At 43.2% G+C, this 26,725-nt stretch overlaps 1 protein-coding gene across 3 annotated transcripts in view; it reads left to right on the forward strand.

The window, feature by feature from the left end:
* The first annotated feature begins 777 nt into the window (after positions 1 to 777).
* Positions 778 to 26,725, forward strand: part of SLC6A15 (solute carrier family 6 member 15) — a 55,253-nt gene continuing 29,305 nt past the window's right edge. Inside the window, exons 1-3 of one of the 3 annotated variants that reach the window (XM_027831736.3) lie at positions 826 to 1,113; positions 4,167 to 4,278; positions 20,515 to 21,004. In XM_027831736.3, coding sequence (XP_027687537.2) covers positions 20,716 to 21,004 — 289 coding nt within the window. In that variant the 5' untranslated portion in view covers positions 826 to 1,113; positions 4,167 to 4,278; positions 20,515 to 20,715. Of the gene's footprint in view, positions 1,114 to 1,418; positions 1,526 to 4,166; positions 4,279 to 20,514; positions 21,005 to 26,725 lie in introns of those variants that run through there. The other 2 variants (XM_037885676.2, XM_007069602.4) reach the window with 2 other exon arrangements.

Below are 26,725 nucleotides of genomic sequence, written 5' to 3' on the forward strand. Positions count from 1 at the left end.
CATTCCCAGGCCTCCGTCTCACTAATTTCCCAAATCACCTCCTCACGTCCACTCTTCCATCTTCCTACTCTCCCATCCCTCAGAGATCTCTTCTTCCTCACTCCTCCATTAACTGTCCTGCCCCCAACTCCCAGCACAACTCCTCACCCCTGAACCCTCCATCCTATCCAATTCTACAGAATACAGCTGGGCTCCTCACCTACTCCTGGGCTCCTGCACCACCCAGCTCAGCTCCTCCACATCCTCTTTCCCTTCTGTGTACTTTTTAGCTCTTCACTCCTGTGTTTCTACACCCCTGGGTGCCCACCCTTCTCTATCAGCATGTCAACCACAAAACACACACAAATACACACACCCCTCCCACCCACTGCCTTATAGATCCCAACTCTCCATCCCGCCGGGCTGCAGTGGAAGCGCTGGGCCTGGGCCAAGGGCATGGTAAGAGCGGTAACTGCTTCACTTTCCCACAACCCTTGGGCAGACAGATACCTCGCACGCGTGCGCTAGGGGTGCAGTGGTGGTAGCAGAGGGGAAGAGGGTGGAAAAAGGCGCCTCTTGCCTTTGTGAGGCAGGGCAAGGAGCATACTGCGGATGCCACGGGCCGTTCCAGCGCAGGAGCCAGGGTGGGGCCAGCTGGGGGCTGCTGATGGTTCTTGAACACAAAGCTGAAGCAAAGCCTTAAACAAACAGGGCTAAAGACCACCAGGCAGCGGCACGCTTGTGGAATGGAGCCCTGGGCCCCGGCTCCACCCCTCCGCTCCCCACACCCATCACCCCCATCGCTGGCTGAGCCAGGATGCAACTGCGGGCGGGTGTCGCAGAGTTTCCTCTGCGTCAAGGGAGGTGCGGCTCCCCCTGCTCAGCCCTGCCCTCCCTCCTTCCACCGGCGCCGCCCCCCCCCCCCTCGTTTTCTCTTTTTCTTTTTTTTTTTTTTTGTTGTGTCCGCCTTTAAGCCGCCGCTGCATAGAGGGCTGGGCACATGTGCGCCTGCATCTCGCTCTCCATCACGCACACAAGCCCTACGACAAACACGCTCATTCATTCACTCCAAGCACACAGGGCGAAGCCAGCCTCCGCCGCAGGTCCTCGCCCCGGGGGACGCCCCAAAGAAAGGTCGGTAAGGGGGCCGCACCGCCGGGCAAGGGGGCATGTCTGGGGCGCGGGGAGCGGGATGGAGAGGGATCAGCAGGATGCCCCACAGGATGCTCTCGGCTTTAGTGCTCCCAAGCCATCTTGTGTGGGTCCTGGTCTGGCAGAGCGGGATGGAAGGAAACGCAGGATCGGGAGGCACCGTTTGCCGGTGGTGGGGTTCGTGGGCACCGGAGAGCTCACGCTGGGGGTGTAAAGAGAGACCCGCCCGCTTATCTGTGTGCGCTGGGAGGGGAAGTGGTTTCTCTCCGCCCGGTGTTTCCCCTCTCGTAGAAGCCAGGGGCATTGTCACTGAACATCGCCTGTTCGGAGGGAAGCGTGTTTGGGGAAACAACAGTATGGCCAGATGGAAAGAGCCGCCTGGTGCTTTGATTCGGTGGGGTTGGGTTTCTTTCTTCCTTTCTTTCTCTTTGGCGGGCAGTTCCTCTCCTGGTGTGGATCAAAAGCATTTCGTTCAGGTCCCGCGGGTTGTGTAAAACGCCTTCATTGCTGGTGTGTCTGCAGCGCAGGGAAGGGAGCATTTAATCTGGAGATCTGCCTTTCTGGATGGAGCTATTTCGGTGGCTTCAAGGCTTATTAAGAGGAAACTGCCTGATCTTAATCGTTTAAGCTATTTGGGGGATGAAAGAGGATGAATAGCGCCGGTTGCGCCTGTAGCCGTTCCCAAATCTGCATCTCTCTCTCTCTCTCTCTCTAACGGGAGGGCGGCGAACGGAGGAGAGGTTTAGGGAAATATCTTCAGAAGGCAGGATCTGCTCAGCTGAGGCTACTGGCATATTATTTTGGAGACGGGGTGGATGGGCCTGGATCTAAGATCATTTTAGCGGTGGTGGGGAAGAAGAGGTCCGGATGCTGTCTCATTCTGTGTATTCAATGGTCATGGCCAGTGCGTGTTCCTCCTTCTCCCCCGCCTTCCGAATCCCAGTCTGGCTGGAGTAACTCGGGGGCGGGGGGGGGGGGGGGGGGGGGGGGGGGGGGGGGGGGGGGGGGGGGGGGGGGGGGGGGGGGGCAAGGCTGGTCTACTGTGATGTCAGCCATGTTTGGGTGGGTATGTTAATGAGGATTTCTCCCCAGCCTTGTTCGGTCTTGGGTCCCCCCCCCGCATTTTAAGGCTCATCCCCTCTCTCCAGCACTCATGTACAAAATATATATCTCAGAGAGAGGGGAGATTCACGCCTGTAATTTTCATGCTGTGTTTGGACTCTGCGCTGTCGGATTCCTTTGATAACCCTCCTCATTGCCTACATGCTCCTGTAGTATTTTCCTTTGGGGCTTGCTAGGATGAGAATGAACTGCCAGCCAGGCAGAGAGGTTCAGCATTTCTCTGCCATACTTTGTTTCGGTTGAGGAAGCACATAGGATTTTTAAAAGGTATCATCGCCTCCCTGCCCTTAGGGATGCAAAGGAATGTGGATTTCTATTGCAGAGAATTGAATGCTATTTGTTAAATTTTGCAGTCAAAGTTTTATATTACCGTGTGGATCAGCCATTTTAGACCATCTCGTATTTAGTATTGCTACATATCAATCACAGTGAGTGTAGTAGCATTGGTTTATAGGAGACCCTAACTATTTTCAAAACACAGTCTTCCTCTTAGGAGGCAATTATTATTTTTAATAGAGAATATAAATGCTGGTTTCTCCCAATTTCTTTTCCCCTCAAAAATGCATAAATTAGCACTAGTGATTTCATAAGAGTCAGGTGTTACATCAGCCGTTATGCATGTGCACACAGATATGTTCTCCAGACAACTTTCTCCCTTTGATAAAAATGACACAATTTCCCCCAAATCCTTCTGTGTTGCAACTTACTTCCCAGACAACCATTTGTATGGATCTTTTCTGCATTAAAAAGAAAATTTAGTTAACTAAATGTTAGAAAACCCAAATCAGGGTTTCTCCATTTTGGACTCCATTATTGAAGGATTGAATTTATGCATTGGTGCTATTAAGAAAATAGCTCCTTACACACACACAACTCCCTAGGAGCTCAATATTACACTCCAAATACAAGGGGAGGGGAGCCTTCCTGTTGATTTAGGTCTTAGAATCCAAAATTGGGTCCACTCATAGAAGTTCAGATGTGCCACCAACAGTGGAATTAAGAAGTTGCTGATGCAATTCCAAGTTACTTTTTCAGAATACAGCTGATTCATAGATTCCAAGGCCAGAAGGGACAATTGGGACCATCCAGTCTGACCTACTTTATAACATAGATCATAGAACTTCCCCCAAATAATTCATTTTAGAAAAATAACCAGTATTGATTTAAAAATTGTTGGTGATGAAGAATCCACCACAACCCTTGGTAAGTTGTTCAAATGGTTAATTACTCTGATTGTAAAAAACGTATGCCTTATTTCCTGTCTGAATTTTTGTTCTCTGTATTTTAAATTATTTTAAAATGTTGGTATCCTTTAATATTAAAGTAAAATATTTTCCTTCATGTTCCTTCCTATCAGGCTTCTCTTTGTCATCCTCTTCTTTTGGTAATTATCTCATGACATAAGTATCAGTAGCAATTTTTCAGGCAAGCGATTTGGCAACTACATAGTTTCCTGAAGGTGCTGTCATGTTGTTAAATTATTTTTGGTTAGTTACGGAGACTATTTTGTCCACACTTACTACATTTTTCATTTTAATCCCCTCTAATGCAAAAGAATATCTGAACTTTTCACCAATTAAATATTAAGTTCTATAAAATCTACTATGAAGTTACTTACAGTTGAGTGAATTAAGATGGCTGACAAAACTGCTTTACTTAATGCAAGCTTTTAGCACTTTTGGTCCTTATAATCAGACTTGGTAACAATCCTTATATTTACATGGCCTAGTAGCTTCTGTTATAAAAGATTCTTGTGAGCTTTTTTTAGAAACGCTAACACATCCACTGGTTGCAGCAGGTCTTTGAAGTTTTGCACAGAGAAGCACCCAGGCTAGAGAAGTACATTTTTCTTTTGTCCTCTGAAATTTCATACAGATTTAACTCCTTTTCCCTTTTTCACTTGTATTCCTCAGGGAAAATTTAGCAAACTGCCATAATAATAACTGAATACCAACGTTCTAAAGACCTGGGCCCACACCACCAAATAGCAGCAGAACTCACTGTACTTGGTCTGCCACATCTCAGGTGAGTACCCTAAACACTGGGCTAAAAGTTAGGAGGGAAGTCATTTTGTGTGGAACTGCACACCTACAGGATCGGGCCCCCCAGGTGAGTAAGACGGAGGAGGCCATTAGTGCATCACACTGGGGCTTAAGAATCTGGATGTCTAGAATAAGGCAGCAGTGCACATGCTCAAACGCAGGGACATAGGTGTTTAGGGAAGTTTTGCTGGAAAAACATAGGTGATGAGTGAGGTTAGATTGCAGCTGAAAAAGGGGTTTGGGAATAGTAGTGGTACCTAAATCTGGGATTTAGGTGCCTAAAGTGGCAGTTAGGAAGCTAGATCCCTTTGTGAATCTGGCCCTTTGTAATATTTAAAATATCTTTATATCCTCTGCCACCTTAAGTAAGACTTAAGGAGTAAGGGTTTTTGATAAACTCTTGATCATAATGTAATGGCAAATACATGATTAGGGCAGAAAAAGGAAAATCTCTGTGAATTTGCTTACCTTTGTGCCTTGTGTTGGCCTGGTGGATGTTTTCACTATTGCTTATCCATTGCCTCCTCCCAGTTATAACTGGAGTTATGGGGACTTAAGCAGGGGTGCTGGAACAATTTGTATAGTGCGGGTGCTGAGAGTCACTGAACTGAACTGTAAACCCTGTATATGATGGAAACCACTTCAAGCCAGGGGGGTGCAGCAGCAACCCTATTCCAGCATCTATGAATTTATGGTAGTAAACAATTGGCCCTGACTGACATACCCATAGAAAATAATCACAAAGCAAGTGAAGTCTTCACTGCATCTAAAGTGGAAATATCTGTAACTACCCCCATGTAAAACTGTAAAAGATTGTGTCCAGAAAAAATGGACATGGTGCACGACTCATTCAGTAACTCTGCGTTGTGGGTCACTGATGGGGTCTATCAGGTCTTCTCTCCCTCCTGCTGTGGCATCAGAGCCCTAACATTCTCCACCAAAGGAAAATCCACTCAGACTGGGTAACCAACAAGACAGTTCTCCAGCGGCCTGAAAGGACCAGAAGGAAATACCAATCAGGAACCAGCAGATCAGTTAAGAAGGCTAGCTTGCTTTTGCTCAAGGGCAGAGCTGGATGAGATTGGGACAGAGGAGGAGCTCATCAGGGCAAACCGGGAAACCATGCCAAGACCTTGCCCTAAGCACTGCAACTAAGCATTTGCATTTTGAAGGAATTTTCCCCCTCCTTGTTTAAAGGTGCAGACAGCCAAATCATGAGTTGCTGTTTTTGTTTAGAGCTTGATGCCAAGCTTACAGCCCCAAGTAGGTGGCCAACTTTGCAGACTAAGGTGTGGAGTAGCTGCAGTACCACATGCAGCCCTGCCTGCCACACCCTTGGACCCAGAAGTGGGACTGACTTTTTTAGTAAAGGGGAACTATGGAGCAGATCACACAACTCCTAGCTCAGCAGCAGCAGGTCTAGGCAGAGGCCCAGCAGGAGACTCGGCGAGCCACCCAATAGCAGCAAGCAAGCAATAATGGCAGTAACAGTTTTAGGAGGCAATACTGGAATGGATCACCAGCTGCTCCCACTCTGAAGTGACTCAGCCAGCCCCAGTATTGTCCTTTCCAAATTGGGACCTGCTGCTAACCCTGAGACATATCTTGTTATGTTTGAGTGCATAGGCACTGCCACACAATGGGAGAAGGCCACATGAGCCACACGACTAGCCCCTTTTCTGGCTGGGGAAGCCCAGGTGGCCTACATGGCCTTAGATGATGAAGCTGCAAAGGATTCTGGTACCCTGAAAGCTACTGTTCTTGACCAACAAGGGGCATCGCCTAAGACGATTCTAGACAGAAGATTTCCCACTGGGGGCACAACCCCAGGCTGTGGCTTAGTGGTTAAAGGATTGAGTTGCCCACCAGCTCCAGCTGGCATCCCACCCTCCAGCCAAGATTCTGGAGGTGTTGGTGCTCAAACATTCTGCCAACTGTCATCCAAACCTGAGTATGCTGATACAATCTCAGCACGGTGACAGTTCAACTCACAGAGGACTTTATGGCAGCAGGTTGGTCCAGCCAGAGTGAATGGCCCTTGTCTGGTGAAGCCTGGCCCCAACCTCCTGAGGAGTCAACTTGAGGTACTAGAAAAGGCCCAGGTGGCTCCCAGAGAAGTCCCCAAATGAGGGGTACCCTCCAAATGAAACCCAGAAGGCACCGCTTAAATGGCGGCAGTCAATGAAAGACACTAAACCTTGCATTACTTGATGGTATCTGGAGTTAGAACGCTATGCCTTTTGTGTACACCAGCCAGGTTCACAGCATCAGAATGCAGATTTCTTTTCTTGGGAGGGTGGCATTATTGCAGAGGAGGGAGATTGGGTCAATAGGCCCATTCTTCAGGGTGGAGGTGTGTGATGGGGTTTATTAGGCCTTCTCTGCCCCCTGCTGGAGGCATCAGTGCCCAAAACTCCTAGCCCAAGGAAAATCTTCTAAGAACAGACGATCAACAAGCCAGTCCTCCAAGGGCCAGGAGAAAATATTGACTGCTCAGGAACCAGCAGGCCAGTTAAGAACTTTGCAGACTAGGTGGGGAGAGGTCCTGAAGGGGGCACTACAGAGCATCTCTGCATGTCACAGTGACAAGTGATGAGAAGTCTATAGAATCTGATGAGAAGATTAGAGGCACAAGAGATAAAATTAGGATCTGTTCAGGCCTCAATTGAGATGATTATTAGAGACAACCTACAAATGCAGAACAAAAATGACACTCAAGAATTCCAAAATAAAATAATCTTAGATATTCCCCAGATGTGTGATTGGAGATCCCCAAATATAAGTCCCAGCTGTGCCACTGATTTGCAAGGAGAAAGTTGTCATTGAGTTAATGAACCAACTGTCAACAAATATTTACTGAAGTCTGACGATTCTGTGAAGAATAGTTTCTACCCCTAGCTAAGCCATATTGCTTGTCCAAAAGTTTCAGAATCCTCCAATGGACCTGAGTGTCGGGATGAGAGAACAGGAGGGAGAAATGAAGGACTTATTTGGCTTGTATTTGAGATTGTGAAAGAAGTCCTTGTTCTAAGAGAGATCCCAGGAAGAGCATTTATTAGGAATTGAGGGCTATATTCACTTTTAAAATAAGAAAGCATAACTTCATTGAAGTCAAAAGATATGCACATACTTTCATGAGTGGTAAATTTGGTCCTGAGTCTTTAAATTATTTTCCCAGGGTCAAAACATTTAATTGGGGTTGGGGCATTTCAGGGGGAGACACTCATTGTTTCTCATGCCTCCAAACCAAAGGTCCATTTCTGAGCCTATAAGCAAGATTGTAATGTCACATTTTCTATGTTATGTTCCTGCACATCTCAGGTAGAATCACAAGGGAACACATAGAACTGGGTCCCTCTTTATATGGATGAGTTCACATCTTTCCTAAGGGAAAGTTCAAGTCAGATGCAGCTTGAGTCCTCGTCTGTTTCTACCACACTGGTTGATAATTTTTTGGAGTCGAGCCTTAGAGACAATATGGATGAAACTGAGAACACCATGTTTTCCTAACAGATTTAAAGTTCTTAATGTACACTTGTATAACTGTTTTATAATGGGAAACTTGTATTAACTTTTTGGTATGCATAACTACATTAATTAACTGGGGCAAAATGCTATAACATGCAGCTCCTACTGAGGAGCAGTGTAATGGCCACTCCTATACTTTTCCATCTTATAGGGTGCAGAAGGGTAACAATAGGCTTCACTTGGCTGGAAGAAGACAGTGCAAGGAATATGCTGCTGCATTGCAGCAATAGTTCGTGTCTATTAAACAGAGTATGGTAACATAGTGTAGCTCTTCCTCTCAGCTGCCTGCAAATAGGTCTTCACCAACCTTAGCCATTCTTCACAATCACAGCCTGCCTCCAAAACTTGGATCAATCCTACTACCTTTCCCCACCCATTCCTATTTCCCAGTCAGAACTGATGTCCTTCAGATCTTCCCCCAGGTCCTATCAGCAGCACTGGTCTACTTCTTCTCAGATCAGCAAGGCCCTCTACTCCTGCTCTTTTTCTTTTCCTCTCCCAGCATCAGCTTCCACTGTCCTGCTCTATATTTGAATCGACTCCTGCAAGGTTCCTGTAAGGTGCTGAGCATCCTCATCTTAGTTTTGCAGTTTTTTGCACATAAATCTCAGGGATGGGTAAGCATCATCATCATTTTACAGATGGGAAAACTGAAGCAAGAAGATGTGACTTGACCAAGGTCAGAAAGCCACTCAGTGGCAGAATGAGGATAGAATCTTGACGACTTGTCTAGTATCTTATCTCCTGAACTACACGATCCTTCATGGGAGTCAATGGGACATTTTGTGAATGGGAGAAGAAGGCACTTAACACCTTGCAGACTGGACTTTAAACTGTTCTGGCACTTTCTCACAAAGTTAGGTGAATATGGCATGAACTCCATAAATCCTTTCACACCATGCATTCCACCTTTTCCTAACTCTTCAAAGTTATGAATAGAGCTACTCCTGAAAGGAATATTGAGCTCTGAGAACACGAATCTCTTACTTCTGTTAGTGAGTAATCTTGAATTTAAAAGGAAATTAATTCCATTTTTCTTTTTTCTATTTTGAATGTGTAGGAATAGTGTATTATATTATAATTGAGACTTTTCAAACTAACGAGAAATTCTGCTCTATTTGGTGTTTGTTGCTAGTCTTTTATAAAGCTTTAAAATGTGATGTCTTCATTTTGTCTTTGTTTCCTTTATGTAAATGTCCAAATGAGGCTGAAACCAAATAAATAGAATGTATTAATTAGTGTATTTAGACTCTTTCACATTCTTTTTGATGAATGCTTTTAATTTTGATTAAATACAAAATAAACTATAAAAATAAAATAAAAAAGAAATAAAATACATTACAATACACCTTCCATTAAAGGTGTGTTGGGATCTATATATTTTCAGATGATAGTATGTTCCCTTTTGAAAGCTATGAATCTAAAAACAATTATGTTTTACTTTATGTCAAAATAGATCTTTTCTATGGCTCTTTGCTGTTGAGTTACATCAATCAGTGTAATAATATTCTACTGTACTTTATAAACTAAAATTGCCTTACATATATATTTGCATATAGACTGATGCTGTGATTACAGCTATAGGATTTCTGGGTCAGCTATGTTTATTTTACTTTCAAATTTGTATGCAAGTCTACATAAGTTTTGTGCATGTTTTTCCCTATTTGTGAAAATCTCCAGCACCATCACTTTTTAATTATTTATTCATACTACATAATTGACAGCGCTTGGAAAACAGTGCATATCCAGAAAGTTGCACTCATATATTAATATATACATCTTAGCGGATAAGCCTGAAAAGGATTGTTGAGCCAGATTCAAGTTTAAATGCTAAAAAAAGGATTTAAGTATTGGTGATGGTCTCTGGTATGGTGGAAGACAGTGCAAAGCTGCTACAACTCTTAATGAAAGAGCAGGAATGGGTGGCAGTGAACCCCCCCTAAGTGGGCAGGACCAGCAGAAAAAAGCTGTCTAGCCAGGCTGCTTAGAGAATGTATCTATTCAGAAAAAAGAAAAGGAGTACTTGTGGCACCTTAGAGACTAACCAGTTTATTTGAGCATAAGCTTTCATGAGCTACAGCTCACTTCATCGGATGCATACTGTGGAAAGTGTAGAAGATCTTTTTATACACACAAAGCATGGAAAAATACCTCCCCCCACCCCACTCTCCTGCTGGTAATAGCTTATCTAAAGTGATCACTCTCCTTACAATGTGTATGATAATCAAGGTGGGCCATTTCCAGCACAAATCCAGGTTTTCTCTCCCCCCCCCCACACAAACCCACTCTCCTGTTGGTAATAGCTTATCTAAAGTGACCACTCTCCTTACTCCCACGAGGGGAGAGGCGGAGCTTGGCTGCAGGTGGGTGCTGAGCACAATCTGATTTTTCTCTGTGGGTGCTCCAGCCATGGAGCATCCATGGAGTTGGTGCCTATGATACAGGTAGTACACAGATTTGATAGGCCCTGGATTTTGTCTTAGTGCAAAGATGTTTTTGGGTCCGTAAGCGAGACTTGTACCCCAAAAGCAATGTAGTTTGGTGAAGGATTTAAAATGGTTATAGGGAAATGTTGGGTCTATTATAGTATCTTGTGTTGGAATGTCATTACCTCCTAACTACATTTGTAATGGTATTATTATTGGGGAACTATTGGGGAATTATTTGTAATGGTATTATTATTGGGGAACTATTATTGGGGAATTATTTTTCCTTAATGCTAGATAACATATAAGTGACATGGTCTAAATTTACCTATCAGTCAGTACTATATGACTTTATCAGCCTTCTTAGAAGGTAACCAGGAATGGGCCTAATGTGGCTGAACAGCAGATTATCTGGCAGTAATGCCAAATTCAGGAGTTTACTACTTGGAAGATAAACCAAAAATGAGCCCATGAGATTTATTTCCAACATATAATGCAAACACAGTCCATTTCTAGATTAGGCACTTGTGACAGGTTCGCCGTGGGGTGCCACCTGGAACTGGGATATCACTGAGCCCTCTGACTCACCAGCCTGGTCTCTCTCTCTCACACTGCGTTGCTGTGACAAGTTGCAAAGGCCTGTAACCTTGCACTTTCACCAGCATTCACACAGATAGGGACACACCCAGCTGCAGTCACAGCAGGCTCTTTAATAACCAGCCTCCCATCCTGGGTCCCCAGAGCAGTACCTTCCTGCCCTGGTCAAATCTGGCCAGTATATGGGTTTAACACCCGGTCCCTCAATGTGAAGAGGAGCATGCACACTTGTGGTAACCAAGCTGAGATTTTCCCCCAGACACTTTAGTCAACCGCATACTGGTTTGGATTAAAACATAAAATAAGTTCATTAACTACAAAAGATAGATTTTAAGTGATTATAAGATCAAAGCATATTACAGAGCAAATAAACAAAAACACAACCTAAGCTTAATATACTAAAGAAATTGGATATGAGTAGTAAATTCTCTCCCTAAATGTTGATTCAACAGGCTGCAGAGATTCTTAAGGGGCTAGCTGCACTTGCTTGCAGCTTAAAAGCCCCAGGTGTTACTTTCACAGGCTAAAAATTGCTTTTAGCCTAAGTCCAGCACTTTCTCCCAGTTCAGTCCTTGTTCCTCAGGTGTTTCCAAGAGTCTCGTTGAGGTGGGGAGTCAGTGAAGACCCTCAATGATTTCACTTTCCTTCCTTAAATATCTTTTGCATATGGCGGGAACCCTTTGTCTCCACGCTTCCTTCCCTTGCCAGTCAGTGGAAAATCATTGATATTCCAAGATGGAGTCCAGTACCAGGTGACCTGGTCACCTGTCCCTGTAGAGTCCTGGCAGCCATGAGTCAGAGGCTGTTTACAGTGTCCTCAGAAAAGCTCCAAGGTGGGAGATAAGCTTTTCCTAAGGTCTATTGTTCTTCCTAATGGTTCATTAACTTCCCAGCCAGCCATCTAGACTGAGTGCATTCTGCCTAGTGGGCATTCCCCATGTGTAAACACATTTGTAATTTATACATAGACAATATTCCTAACTTCAGATAAAAAAAGGCACATGCATACAAATAGTATAAACATAGTAAATCATAACCTTTCCAAAGATATCTCACATGGCCCTATCTTGCATAAAATACATCATAGTTATGCTATAATCATATCATAAATATATCACTGTCAAGAATATGGGGTGCAGAGTCACAGCATTACAGTACCATCCCAAGGAAACTTAAAGGAAAATACCCTAGGGTTGGGATGGGCAATACCATGTTCCCTGTTTGTCCATCAGGAGCCATGTTTTGTATTTTGCCATATCACTACCTCCTCATCAGTAACCAACCCACTCCAAGTAAACAGAAGGCCTGCGTTACACAGGAGGTCAGACTAGATGATCACAATGTTCCCTTCTGGCCTTAGAATCTAGTAAAACTCATGTTAGAGTGCTTAGTAGTTTTGGCTATATCCATGACTCCAGGTAATAAAGCCCAACATTTAGTACAACACAGAGGTTCTTTGTATTCAGCCTTATGAAAATCACTGGTTTAAAGTACTCTTTGTTTTATTTTATCATTTTAGGGACAAGGTCTGTCTTCTATTCCAGCGGTTCTCAAACTTTAGCAAACCAAAGACCCCCACATTTTGATTTAAAACAGACAGAACAGAATGGAAATGGCTCATACAAAATGTGAAGGGGTGATAGGATTTCATTACAAATGCGTATTGTCTCAGATAAGTAAAGAGAAAAGACACTCCACCTTTTTTGTTGTGGCATGTTATTGCTGGTTGTCATATGCCTTTCGCTTTATGGACGTGCTATAATACATATCACATTATGCTGAAACTTTCACTGTTTTTGTTGGGAACCTAACTGCTTGGTGAAAGAAAATCTAACTTGACACAGGGTCCAGGACATGATTTACCATAATATTTGCCCTATTGTGACAGGTAACATTCTTGGCATATGTTCTCTCCTAAATGACCCATTCTGGAATAAATCACATAAATCATTGGGCTAATCTGATTTTTCTTTAGAAAATTAGTTATGCCGCATATAATGCTCTGTCCGTTTGCTTAAGTGGACAATAAGGTGCTGAGGAAATGAGGCAGCAATTCAGGTTGTTTTATAAAGGGAAGAAATAATGCATAGTTTACAATGAGATACATGGGCTGAACGTGAAATTATATAAGGGCAAAAGTGGCCGGCAATTTGATCATATTGAGCTTGGATTGAACACAGCATATATGAAAAAAGCATTCCCATTACTATATGTATAAGAGCTGAAAAGCAAGAAATAATAATAATAAAAATAAAAAAGAAGTAGCAGAAGCTAGGACATGTCATAATTCCTGTATGCCCCAACAGTGCATAGAAATACTTCAGAAATGAACATTTATGAATCTTCCTCTTCAAATTTGTTCCTTAAGATTAAAAGTATTTGAGAGATTAATTTAAATTATAGGCTAATTTATATGGAGCCAAGATAGTGAGGCTAGGAATTATTTTGCTTTCATTACAAGATAACAGTTAAACATGTGGTCATGATCCAATTTTAGAAGATATTGATTTAGGTTAGATATTAGGCAAAAATTTCCCCAAAGGCTTAGGGGGTAAAGAGAATCTGATCTGGGAACCTGTAGAAGTTACAAGCATCTGAGAATTCACAACAATTTGAATATGACATGTTGGTCATTCAGTGAAGTAGTGAAATGGACTAGATGAACTGATTATACTTAGTACTGTTTTTTTTTTTTATGTTTTATTTTCCCTTCCATTCAGTTACCAGAGGTTTTTGAAAATAATTCTATTCTAGTTTTTTAGTCTTTGGGAAAGATTGCTTGTTCCATCATTCACATTTCTTACTAGAAGAAATTACTCTTATAGGTTACATTTTAAAATTGACAGGTTTCAGAGTAACAGCCATGTTAGTCTGTATTCGCAAAAAGAAAAGGAGTACTTGTGGCACCTTAGAGACTAACCAATTTATTTGAGTATAAGCTTTCGTGAGCTACAGCTCACTTCATCGGATGCATACTGTGGAAAGTACAGAAGATCTTGAAAGTCTTGTTTAAGAAGTCTATTTCATTCTCTGGAAGCTTAAAATATAGTTCAAGAGTATACTACTGAAAAATCAGTGGAAACACCTATGTCTCTAAGGATTACGGTTGTGACTTCAATGGAATGACTCATGTATTTAAAATATTATTATTTATATCCTGAGAGCGCCTAAAGATTCCAGTCAGGGTTGGGACCGCATTGTGCTAGGCACTGTACACACAATAGAATAGAACAGCATTTCTCAAACTGGGGTCGGCGGATACCTGGGGGTCTCTGAGGGTACTCCAGGGGCCCCACGGGCTCCGCTGATCAACTCCTCCCCCTTCCTTCTAAGCACCTTCTGCATGCTGGAAAACAGCAGTTCAGCAGTGTGCAGAAGGTGCTGGGAGGGAGGAGAAGGAGCGGGGACAGAACGTGCTTGGAGGAGGGAGTGGAATAATTTTCAGGTGCTGCCGGCCCCATTGATCAACTCTTCCCCCTACCTCCCACTGCCTCCTGCTTTGCTGAACAGCTGTTCCCCAGCATGCAGGAGGCACTGGGAGGGAGGGGGAGGAGAGGGGACGAGGTGCGCTTGTGGGAGGGGATGGAAAGGGGTGCGGAAGAGGAGGGGGAGAGGTGGATCAGGGATGGGAAGAAGTGGGGTGGGGTGGGCCTTGGGGAAGGGGTGGGGTGGAGTGGGGGGCAGGGCCTGGGGCTGAGCAGGACGCTTGGGAGTCTGTGACATTTTTTAAAATCAAAATGGGGGTCTTCGGGTTGCTAAAGTTTGAGAACCGCTGGAATAGAAGACACAGCCTCTCCCTAAAAGGCAAGGTAAACATCCAGAGATAAACAACAAAAAGTATGATACTATTTCTTGTCACTTTTCCCTTTATATAACACCCCCACTCTCCCACCAATCTCTGCTGTGTTCCGCTGCTAGTTCATTATGTGCTTAAGTACTTTTCAGAACTGGTGCCTTTGTAGGCCCCATTTCTAGTTCAACACGTGCCAGAATGCCCCTTAACTGATGCACATGTACAGTACGCTGCACAAACAGTATTAAAGTGTGGAAAAAATTCTACTCAGCAGTCACCCCATGTACAGTTTTTGTCACCCATTTGCAGATTATTCTGTCAAAGTAGAAATTAAAGGGGTAATATGGATTGTGCATGGGAGCCAATTTCAGGCCTGGAGGCATACATGCACCAATGGTATCTTCAAGACCCTGCTCCAGGATGCTCCTCTGGGGCATGTGACCCAGAAGGCCTGCAGAGCAACCTTGCTGCCACTTTTAGGGAAGCCAAAATAGGAGTGGAAAACTTTTGTGCATGGGAGTCTGGTGGGTGCCTTGTCAGGATGTGAATCTTGGAATATAGAGTAATGTAGTCATTAATGCTAATTTAAAAGGGCTTTTTGAGGCCAATTTATAGTCTACAGTATCCTCTAGAGACTTGAAAACAGATACTCTTGATTTTCCCTTCTTCTACTTAACAAGTGTTTATTTTATGTTTTTCTATCAAGGCAAGCGTACAAATAGGTTTTGTTTATTTCTCTTCCAATGCATGGGCTTTATTACATAATCTATGATAAAAATAGATATGTGCACATCATTGGCAATGCTGCTTTGTACCATGGTAACAAACAGATATGTATGACCCATTCTTATTTTACCTCTTTAAGAGTCAACATCCGTTTCAGAGCAGTAGGTTCATCTCAGGTAGCAAAGTAGGCAGTGCACACATTGACCTAGCTTCACTGAGAAACTGCATTTTCTAATGCTGCTGAAATGAGCTCTGGATTTCTATTGCTGCATTTATTTCCCTTGGCCCACCCTTTTGCATTCACAAACCTATATGCATTGTCAGTTACAGTGAATGGTGTTGTGTGTTGCCTTTATACTAACATGGCAAGTACAGTTATAAGTGTATTGCATCTAATATTATTTAGTTGTTATTCGGAAAAAAACTTTCTTTGTCTACATGGGAACTTGTTCTTAAAAAAAAAGATCCAATTGTCCAGTCAGAATGACCATATTAGAGGAAGGGAATCTGTGTAAGTAACAATCACAAACAGGCATGACTCATGGAAGGTGTGGTGGAGATATGTGCTAATGTGCTCATCCCTCCTCTCCTGAAGCATTCAGGAGCCCTCCTGCATTTTGGATTCCATGGATGAAGAGGGATGGGAAATTTCTGATGGGCAGGAGATGAGATACCTGGGTCATACCACTTTCCATGGCATTATCTCCCTCTAATCTTGCAGGCTTTCCCCACTCAAGATGATAGCACTTACAATGACAGTGAATCCAGCTCTGTTTCTGCAAACACTCCCCTTGATTAGCTGCAGGATGAGGACTGGGGCAAAATAACTCCCTTCATTGCTGTCATCTGGCATTAAGACCTGGAAAATAGCCTAGCTGACCTCTGTACAGATAATCTGCCCCTCTATAATTAGTTTGAAATTCTTAAAACCACCCTGCAGATCTCAAACTGTCCAAGGGTTTGGCAGAGCACTACCACTACAGTGTAGCCCTACCACTAGAGGCCAGATGCTGCTACAGAAACTTAGAAGTCTAAAGGCTAGAGGAGTTTTCATGCATCACGTAAAACATCAATTGGGACTTCAAGATTAGGCGTTTGGGGTAAATTTACTTACTTCAGAGGGCCTGCACTAAGCTCTCCACATCACTTAAGCCTGAATTATAAGACCTCTGTCAGGGGTTTAAATTGTCCAGATGGCTTCATACCAGTCCTCTGCAGTAGGCTGAACTTCGCCCTATGAGAGGATGAAAAATTCCTTCCAAAGCACTTCCCCAGAAATCGGATAGCCACTCAGATATATCTACAATACTTTATGAGCAGTTGCAAGCAAGACCAAGTGTCTTTTGTGTCTATTGTGTCTATTGTGTTTTGTGTCTATTGTGTTAAAAGAAAGCATAATTATATACACTTTTTATGTCTGTGCTAATATATATATGTTCAAAAGGGAAGGGTTTTTAAAAACACAGGTTGTCAGACATTTCAGCCTATGTTCAGATATCCTCTTTTTCCACAATAATTGTATCTAAAGCACCATTTCATCTCACTCCTAAGAAATGGAAAGCCCTACCTTGAAATTGTGTTTGGGGGCTCTTACATTTCTCGTGCTATATAGTCATGCACACAATATAGGCTGTCCACACTATTAAAGCAACAGCACTTCTCTGTATATTAAATTTGAAAATCTGACTGATGTCTGAGTTTCAGGAAACAATTTCAGAACATTTAGGCTGCCCCTTTTAAAGATTCTTAATAAATAAATTCCAGAAAAAAATTAAAAAAATAATTTCAAGTTTTTAGCCACAAGTCAAATAGAAATTCTGAACTGAGATTTTTAATTTTATTTTACACATGTACCCAATGGTACAATATATGTAGGTATGACTACATCAAAATATTAGCAGTTGGCATGCTGGTTTGTAAAGACTTCTTAAGAACATAAGAATGGCCACTGTGTCCATTGATTATCCTCATTCCACCAAGTTTCTGTGATCCCTATTATATCAATATACTCATTTAATATGAGGCACTCTAGTTTACCCATCTTATTATTTAGACTTCTAGCATTGGTATATAAGCACTTCAAAAACTTGCCACTTTTTAGCTGTCTGCCATGATGTAATTGAATGAGACTTTTTAAATCTGTTTTTCATCAGATCCTACCTGTATTTTATCATCTTTCTTCCTCTCCTCCTTACTAGGACATACAGCATCTCCATTAATAGATCCTCCCCTAAGGGATGTTGCTGTCCGAACCATGTGCTCCTCCGCACCTGTCAGCTCTCCCCCCAGTCCTTAGTTTAAAAACTGCTCAATGACCTTTTTAATTTTAAGTGCCAGCAATCTAGTTCTGTTTTGGTTTAGGTGGAGCCCATCCTTCCTGTATAGGCTCCCCTTTCCCAAAAGTCTTCCCAGTTCCTAATAAATCTAAACCCCTCCTCTCTACACCATCATCTCATCCACACATTGAGGCCCACCCTGCGTGTGGAACTAGAAGCATTTCAGGGAATGCTACCATGGAGATCCTGGACTTCAATCTCTTACCTAAATTTGACCTCCAAGACCGCTCTCCTATCCTTCCCTATGTCACTGGTACCTACATGTACCACGACCACCGGTTCCTCCCCAGCACTACACATAAGTCTATCTAGATGTCTTGAGAAATACTCAACCTTTGCACCAGGCAGGCAAGTCACCATGAGGTTCTCCTGGTCATTGCAAACCCAGCTGTCCATGTTTCTAATGATCGAATCCCCCATGACTATTACCTGTCTCTTCCTAATAACTGGAGTTCCCTCCCCCAGAGAGGTATCCTCAGTGCGAGAGGATACAACAACATCATCTGGAAGGAAGGTCCCAACTATGGGATCATTTTCCTCTACTCCAGTTGGATGTTCTCCTTCCCTGAAAAAAGAAAAGGAGTACTTGTGGCACCTTAGAGACTATCAAATGTATTAGAGCATAAGCTTTCATGGGCTACAGCCCACTTCATCGGAGGCATAGAATGGAACATATAGTAAGAAGATATATATACATACAGAGAAGGTGGAAGTTGCCATACAAACTGTGAGAGGCTAATTAGTTAAGATGAGTTCTTATCAGCAGGAGAAAAAAACTTTTTTAGTGATAATCAAGATGGTCCATTTAGACAGTTGACAAGAAGGTGTGAGGATACTTAACTTTAGGGAAATAGAATCAATATGTGTAATGACCCAGCCACTCCCAGTCTCTATTCAAACCCAAGTTAATGGTATCTAGTTTGCATATTAATTCAAGCCCAGCAGTTTCTCATTGGAGTCTGTTTTTGAAACTTTTCTGTTGCAAAATTGCCACCCTTAAATCTTTTACTGAGTGGCCAGAGAGGCTGAAGTGTTCTCCTACCAGGTTTTTGAATGTTATGATTCCTGATGGCAGATTTGTGTCCATTTATTCTTTTGCATAGAGACTGTCCGGTTTGGCCAATGTACATGGCAGAGGGGCATTGCTGGCACATGATGGCATATATCACATTGGTAGATATGTAGGTGAACGAGCCCCTGATGGTGTGGCTAATGTGATTAGGTCCTATGATGGTGTCACTTGAATAAATGTGTGGATAGGATTGTCATTGGGCTTTGTTGCAAGGATAGGTTCCTACGTTAGTGTTTTTGTTGTGTGGTGTGTGGTTGCTGGAGACTATTTGCTTCAGGTTGGGAGGCTGTCTGTAAGCGAGGACTGGTCTGTCTTCCAAGATCTGTGAGAATGAGGGATAATTTTTCAGGATAGGTTGTAAATCTTTGATGATGCGCTGGAGAGATTTTTGTTGGGGGCTGAAGGTGACAGTGGTGTTCTGTTATTTTCTTTGTTGGGCCTGTCCTGTAGTAGGTGACTTCTGGGTACTCTTCTGGCTCTGTCAATCTGCTTTTTCACTTCAGCAGGTGGGTATTGTAGTTTTAAGAATGCTTGATAGAGATCCTTCCCTGAGACTTTCATCCTCCTCAACAGCACAGAGGCTGTCAAACCAGGGGTGGGACCGTTCTACTGTGTCCCGGAAAGTCTCATCTATATACCTCTGTCTCCCTTAGCTCCTCTAGTTCAGCCACTCTAGTCTTCAAAGCCTGTACATGGTCTCTAAGGGCCAGGAGCTTGCATCGAATGCACACATACACCACCTGCCCATGTGGCAGGTAATCATAGGTGCTGCACTGAGTGCAGTAAACTGGGTAGCCCCCACTCTATTGCTGGACTTCTGCCTGCATTATCTTTTTACTCCTGCGGCTCGTTCCTTTGCTGTTTTGTTTTTATCAGGGGGTGTTTGGCTTTACGTTTAAAGAATGTTAAGTGTATCTAGCCCCCTGGCTCACACTCCCTCATCTAAACTCCCTCACGAAACTCCTGTTAACTGCTCCTGATGGGTGATAAAGTGCTTAGAGATTAAAGCTTCTTTAGAAGCTCTCAGCCTTGCCTAGCAGGCTGCTAGGCTTAGCACACACACGGTCAGCTCACGGTCCCCCAAACAGACCACACGGTATATTTCAGAATGCTTCAGGCAGCAAGCACACCACAGACACAAACACACTTACACTACAGACAATCAACTTACCCCAAGGGTCACATAATCGCTCCTCATTCACCTGGAGAACTCCCTCGTGAAACTCCCCTGTTAGCTGCTCCTGTTCGCTAGTTCCTCTGGTTGCTTAGGGGTAGGCTTTTGAAAGCCCTGGTCTTCCGGAGTAGCCCCAGCACCTAGTTAAGGGTTGATGGGTGCTAAAGGGCTTAGGGATCAAAACCTCATTAAGAAGCTCTCAGCCTTGCCTAGCAGGCCACTAGGCTCATCACACACACAGTAGTTCTTAGCAGTTGAGTAAAGCATATTTTAAATAGATGCTTGAAATCTGAAAGGTAGAGTTAAGTGGATTATCATAATTTAGTGTAAATCAGAATTTGGACCTCCACATATTGATGGTGTCTCTCTGACATTTTATTTATAAGGAGAGGAATATGACTTTCAATGTAGTCTACAAGCAAATTAAAACAACCATCTAAAAGATGAGTTAGAAGTTTTCTTGTAACCTAATGTGAAAATAAACTGAAATAGATAAATGGGCAAATAACTTTCCTAATTACATTTTCTTGTATAATTTAATAATGTATTCTTTTTTTAATTTCACAGATATATATAGTTCAAACATTTAGAACCAGAAATCTTCTTTCTTCTGAACACTCTGTATGAAGGACTAATCTGACATCCTCTTCAGTCTAACTGTTCAGTGAATTACCAACATTTTTGGTTTAGCCAAAGGAAAGCTTTCTTTGAGGCTTGTCAGCTTGCCTGAACTGAATCTGACCCACTTACACCTTTTCCTTATTGCAAATGCCTAAGAACAGCAAGGTGGTAAAAAGAGAACTAGATGATGAAGTCATTGAGTCAGTTAAGGATCTTCTCTCTAATGAAGACTCTGCAGATGATGCCTTTAAGAAGAGTGAACTGCTGGTTGATGATCAAGAAAATAAAGATGTAGATGTTGAAGAGGGGTCAGACGTAGAAGATGAAAGACCAGCTTGGAACAGCAAACTTCAGTATATTCTGGCACAAGTTGGATTTTCTGTAGGGTTGGGAAATGTGTGGCGATTCCCATACCTGTGTCAGAAAAATGGTGGAGGTAAGGGTCAGTGTTTACTAACTTGCCTTGCTGATTTCATTGTAAAAACCCGATGCATTTCTCCAGGATCTCAAATTTATCTTAATTTTGGCAAGTGTTTATGAGAAGAAAGCACCCCCATCTTTATTTTAAAGAGCCAGATCTGCTGAAGGAAGCAATACATTAACCTGATAAGCTTCTTTGGCCTTGTGTTTTGTGGTAGAATTTCCCTGTTCACGTGACTGTTTTATATTAACTTAAATATTTGCTAAGCAAGGTCCTCTCACTTGTTATTTTCGTGGGCAGATTATGGTATGTGAAATAGTTAGGGCCTGATTCTTAGTCAGACTAGGCCTCTTTACATCATTCAGACAGTGTAAAGGGGCATTAAAATGGACATTAATGTACACTCACTTTAAGGACTAAAGCAGTTTAATGGGGACTTAGCATAATTGAGCATCAAGTCCTTTTTCATTAGATCACTACTTCCTAGATAGTTTGATCATGACTAGGTCTTTGCCAGAACAAAATATTATGGGAATGCAATGGTGGTTCTATAGGTAATGAATAACTTTAATCATACAGTGTATAATATGAGACAAAAAGGAGCTAATCTAGATGTTAGAAGAACATATTATGCTAGGATATAAATTTGCTTCACTTTTTCTTAATACCTTTCACATAAAAAGGAAACCACATCAAGTTGCATATTACTTGTCTGTTGATTCATGTCTTAGATACATGAGCTGGGGCCTTCCTTCAAGATATGCAACAGTAGCCTATTAATCCACTCCCTGGTACGGCTGAATGCTCAGCTGAGTTGAAAAAGAGTCTGTCCATATTTGCTGAACAAAAAATGAGACGGTTCTAGAGAATTGAAAACAAACAAGAACTTTTATTCATGGTGGACATTAAGGGCCAGATCCTTCAAAACGTACAGACTGGGAAAACAGATGCCATTAAAGGCTACCGAATCAGGCCTAAAATAGTTATTTGAATTCCAACCTGTGGTCACAATGGCCCACATTCCATAGCTGCATAGTTTTCATTCATTTCAAACCCTTCCACCCTTCGTTTAACTTTAATATGTACCTTTATTCTGGGCTAGAACCATTAAATTGTTGGGTCCCTGTGGAATCTGACTCATTTCCTTGTCTCTGTGCTAAATAGGAAGTTCTGATCCAGAAAGTGGAAATTGGATATAGTGTTCTTGAAAGCCATATATTCTTTCTGTTTAAGGGCTTTTGTAGGCAGTATATGGGTAGGGTAGGGCTGATCATGTATCCTTATTGGCTAACACAAACAAATTAAACTAATTCACATTCATCAAACTTATAGTTATTTTGTGAAGCTTTGGTTAGTGCTAATCAGTTATGAATTTTGCAAACTCATTTCTTAATTCTGTGAACCAGCAGCACCAGTCTATCAGCTGCTTTCCTTAGACCAAGGAAAGATTGTTTTGACATGGTCAGGCATCTTTACAAGTACTGTGTCAGCTTGAGCTTGCCAAATTAATCCAGATGAAACACAAATTTATTAATAAAATAAATAATGTATATTTAATTAAATTAATTAACAATACAAATCTAGGGTTGTTCTGTGGTCTGGGAAAATAAATCTACAGTGGTTGACATTAAGAGCTCAATATTTGTCCTTCCAAAGTAACCGCAGTATCATGGTATCTCCTATTCTAAGTATAGGTAGATCAGTGGTGAGCTGGAGCCGGTTCGCACCGGTTCGATGGAACCGGTTGTTAAATTTAGAAGCCCTTTTAGAACCAGTTGTCCCGCGAGGGACACCTGGTACTAAAAGGGCTTCTAAATATAACAACTGGCCAAAAGTGGCGCCTTAGGCACCGTCTCCGTGGGTGCTCCGGGGCTGGAGCATCCACGGGGAAAATTTGGTGGGTGCAGAGCACCCACTGGCAGCTCCCCGCCCCGCCCTGCACCCGGCCCCAGCTCACCTCCGCTCCGCCTCCTCCCTTGAATGCACCGCCCCGCTCTGCTTCTCCACCCCCTCCCGGTTTCCCGCAAATCAGCTATTCGCGTGGGAAGCCTGGGAGGGCTGAGAAGCAAGCGGTGGCTTCGCGCTCAGGCCCAAGGAGGCGGAGCGGAGGGGAGCTGGGGTGGGGGAGGGCGCGAGGAGGGCAGCCCACGCCACAGCAGGTAACCCGGGGGGTGGCACGCAGGAGAACCGCTCCCCGCTCCAGCTCTCCTCCGCCTCCCTGGCCTGAGCACGAAGCCGCCGCCTGCTTCTCAGCACTCCAAAGTTTCCCGTGCGAACAGCTGATTCGCAGGAAACCGGGGGCGGGGGGTGGGCGGAGAAGCAGAGCGGGGTGGTGCATTCAGGGGAGGAGGCAGAGCGGAGGTGAGCTGGGGCCGGGCGCAGGGCGGGGCAGGGAACTGCCAGTGGGTGCTCTGCACCTACCAAATTTTCCCCGTGGATGCTCCAGCCCCGGAGCACCCACGGAGTCGGTGCCTAAGGCGCCACTTTTCAAGTGATCAATGGGGGGAGCGGCCGTTCCCCCTGCTCCCCCCCAGCTATGCTACCCCGCCCCTAGGAGCCCTGGGAGCCGCCCCAGGTAAGCACTGCCGGGACTCCCCACCTCGCCCCCTGGCAGGTCCCTCTGGCTTCTAGGGGCAGGGTTGGGTGGGCACCCACTATGGCAGCCCACGAGACTCTCCTGCCCTGTTCTATGGGCAGTCAGGGGACAGGGGAGGGGGGTGGATGGGACACGGGTCCCGGGGCGGGGTGCGTCAAGGAACGTGGGGGGTTGGATGGGCCAGGAGTCCCGGGGAGCAGGGGCAGGCCATGACCCCCTCATGGGGTGAGGAGGGAACCGGTTGTTAAGATTTTGGCAGCTCATCGCTGAGGTAGATGCTGTGTTTATTGCAGGGTGCTGGACCAGTGAATGCATGGCTTAATAGTGCCTACTGCAGTCTGTTTTCTTTACTTATTTTATATTATTTTGGGGACAAGGTCAGCTTCTGACTGGTTGAGAAGAATGAAAAATGTATTGCTCTGTTTCCTGGTGATTTAAAATAACAAAGCAAGATGGGGAGACTTTGATATAAATGGATACTCAAACATAGGTTTTGATTCTTCTCTTTTTGCACACTCCACATTTTAAGACTGTTCAATCTATTTTGTATTGCAATTAGAGTGCTTTTGCATAAATTTCACAAAGCCTGTTCTAAATGTCTTTGTTAGAACTGCTCTACAATCTTGCATTGAGATCACTTGATTAAAATGTCTGTATGAGTCCTGCTTATATAGCAAAGCACCTTCATGTAGATTTTCCAATAGAACAGCTTTTCCAATATGATAATATTTATTGACCTACAAACTCTAATCTAATCCAAACTTTTATTCTTTAACTATAAACTACTTATACTTGACAAATAATTGCAGACAATGAAAAGCCCCGTGAGTATTTTTAGAAGTAAACCAATCAATTTCCAGCTACCAAAAAACAATATATTTATTGACTAAAAAGCTTTCCACTACAACAATAAATTTACTATATTTCCTTCTATATAATGTGTTCTAAAATCATTAATAGCATGTAAACTTTTATGATGGGCTAACCTTCAACATTTTTATCTTTGACACTTGTGACTTTAAAGATGCAAATAACTATAAAAAAGAATTGTAGACTTGAGGCTGAATTGGTTAATGATAATTTCTCTAGTGAAAATATTGGTCTTATCCCAGTTCCTTAATGGGACGTGGCTAGACTGGCGATAGGACTTGGGTGCCTCCAAACCCTTTTCCTTTCTCTGGTTCCAGATCTCCCTATTCACTTTGACTCCCTAGTTTAATAGCTTTCTCTCCCTGACCTTGGGATTTGAGACCCTTTTTCGCTTGCTCCGTCCTTGCACTCTTCCACAGAAACTTATCAGTATTTTGATTCATATTTAGTACTGGACATATTGTTGACATACAGAGCACACCATGGTATCCACAGATTGGTATGGAGACAGTTCTAATGTTTGTTTTTCATTATAGTCTGAGAAAGAAAGAAAATGGAAATTGGTTGGGGGGAGTGATATCACGGTTACACGGATAAAATAATGTCAGAGTGTCAATTAAGGACACCTTACTTACTGTGACCGGGGCCCTGGTGGGGAGCCAGCTATGGTAACTCAATTAGGATGAACTGCAAAGAATGGAGGAGATAATCCCCATAAAGCTGGTGGATATTCCAATACTTAGATTTTCCAAGACAGCATAAAAACAGCTTCTTTATTACCTTACTGGTTACTCAGAAGTCCAAACAACACAGTTCCCTTAAAGTGATCCAGCCTCAGGCCTCCATTCAGGTACCCACGTCAGATATGATGAAAATTTCTGTTAATCTTATTTCATCATATAAAAGAAAAGGTTTTACCAATCCCAAAGGATTGGACACATTACCTCCCAGATTAATGAATGTGTCAGATCTTACCCAAGTAAACGCTACAGCCAATTCTTATTAACTAAAGTAAAATTTATTATAAAACAAAAGAGAGAGTATGGTTAAATGATCAGTGTACATACAGAGTTAGAGTTCAATTCATTGAGGTTCAGATTCATAGCAGAGATGGTGAGCTTTGTAGTTGCAAAGAGTTCTTTCAGAAATAGTTCATAGGTTGTAGTTCAATGTCCAAATCTCATATTCAGGGCGTACCAGCATAACTGGGACCTCAGTCTTGGGACTCAAACTTCCCTTGATGAAGCCTAAGCAGATCTGAGATGACAGAATCAGGATCCAAGGATCTTTTATACAATTTCATGTCTTTTGACAAGTTGGAGTTCCTCAGGGAACAACAGGTAATTAGGGTGACTTTGAAGGAGATCCAACACCGGTACTTAGCTATACAGATTAACATAAGGCCATTTGTTTGTTCCTCCACCATTCACAGTACATTTCAAAGAGAGATGAATACTGAGATATCCTGTGTTTACAATTCATTTAAATGATAGGATGTTCTTTTGACCTCTGAATTATCAGAATACAGCATAGACAGGGACTGTTGATTACATCATTGATCCTACTCATACATATGTAAATACACAAAACCACAAACATTATCTCCCCACTTGTATTTTGAGGGTTATTTATTTTGCAGGCTGTTTAACCCTTTCTAGCCATGCATCACACTTACATACAGCATGGCTCTGTAAATCAGTGGTTCTCAAAGCCGGTCCGCCGCTTGTTCAGGGAAAGCCCCTGGCATGCCGGACCGGTTTGTTTACCTGCCGCGTTTGCAGGTTCGGCCAATCGTGGCTCCCATTGGCCGCGGTTCGCCGCTCCAGGCCAAAGGGGACTGCGGGAAGGGCGGCCAGCATGTCCCTTGGCCCGTGTCGCTTCCCGCAGCGCCCATTGGCTTGGAGCAGTGAACCGTGGCCAGTGGGAGCCGCGATCGGCCGAACCTGCGGACGCAGCAGGTAAACAAACTGGTCCGGCGCGCCAGGGGCTTTCCCTGAACAAGGGGTGGACCGGCTTTGAGAACCACTGGTGTAAATGATGTCTAACCAAGATTTGCAATACTGGCCCACAAGGCAGACTTGCTGGGTCATATATTTACATTAGGAACTCCACAAAATACAGATCTAGGAAACTGTTAAATATTGTCAACAGTATTTTTCTACCTAGAGCTCTTTTGGAGTTGATTATTTCCATGCACATATTTGATTGTGATACATTTTATTTAATCACACATTATTTATATTGCAGTTCACAGCTTTCTCTAATGTGCT

Source organism: Chelonia mydas, chromosome 1 (assembly GCF_015237465.2).
Source record: "Chelonia mydas isolate rCheMyd1 chromosome 1, rCheMyd1.pri.v2, whole genome shotgun sequence".
NCBI lineage: Eukaryota > Metazoa > Chordata > Testudines > Cheloniidae > Chelonia > Chelonia mydas.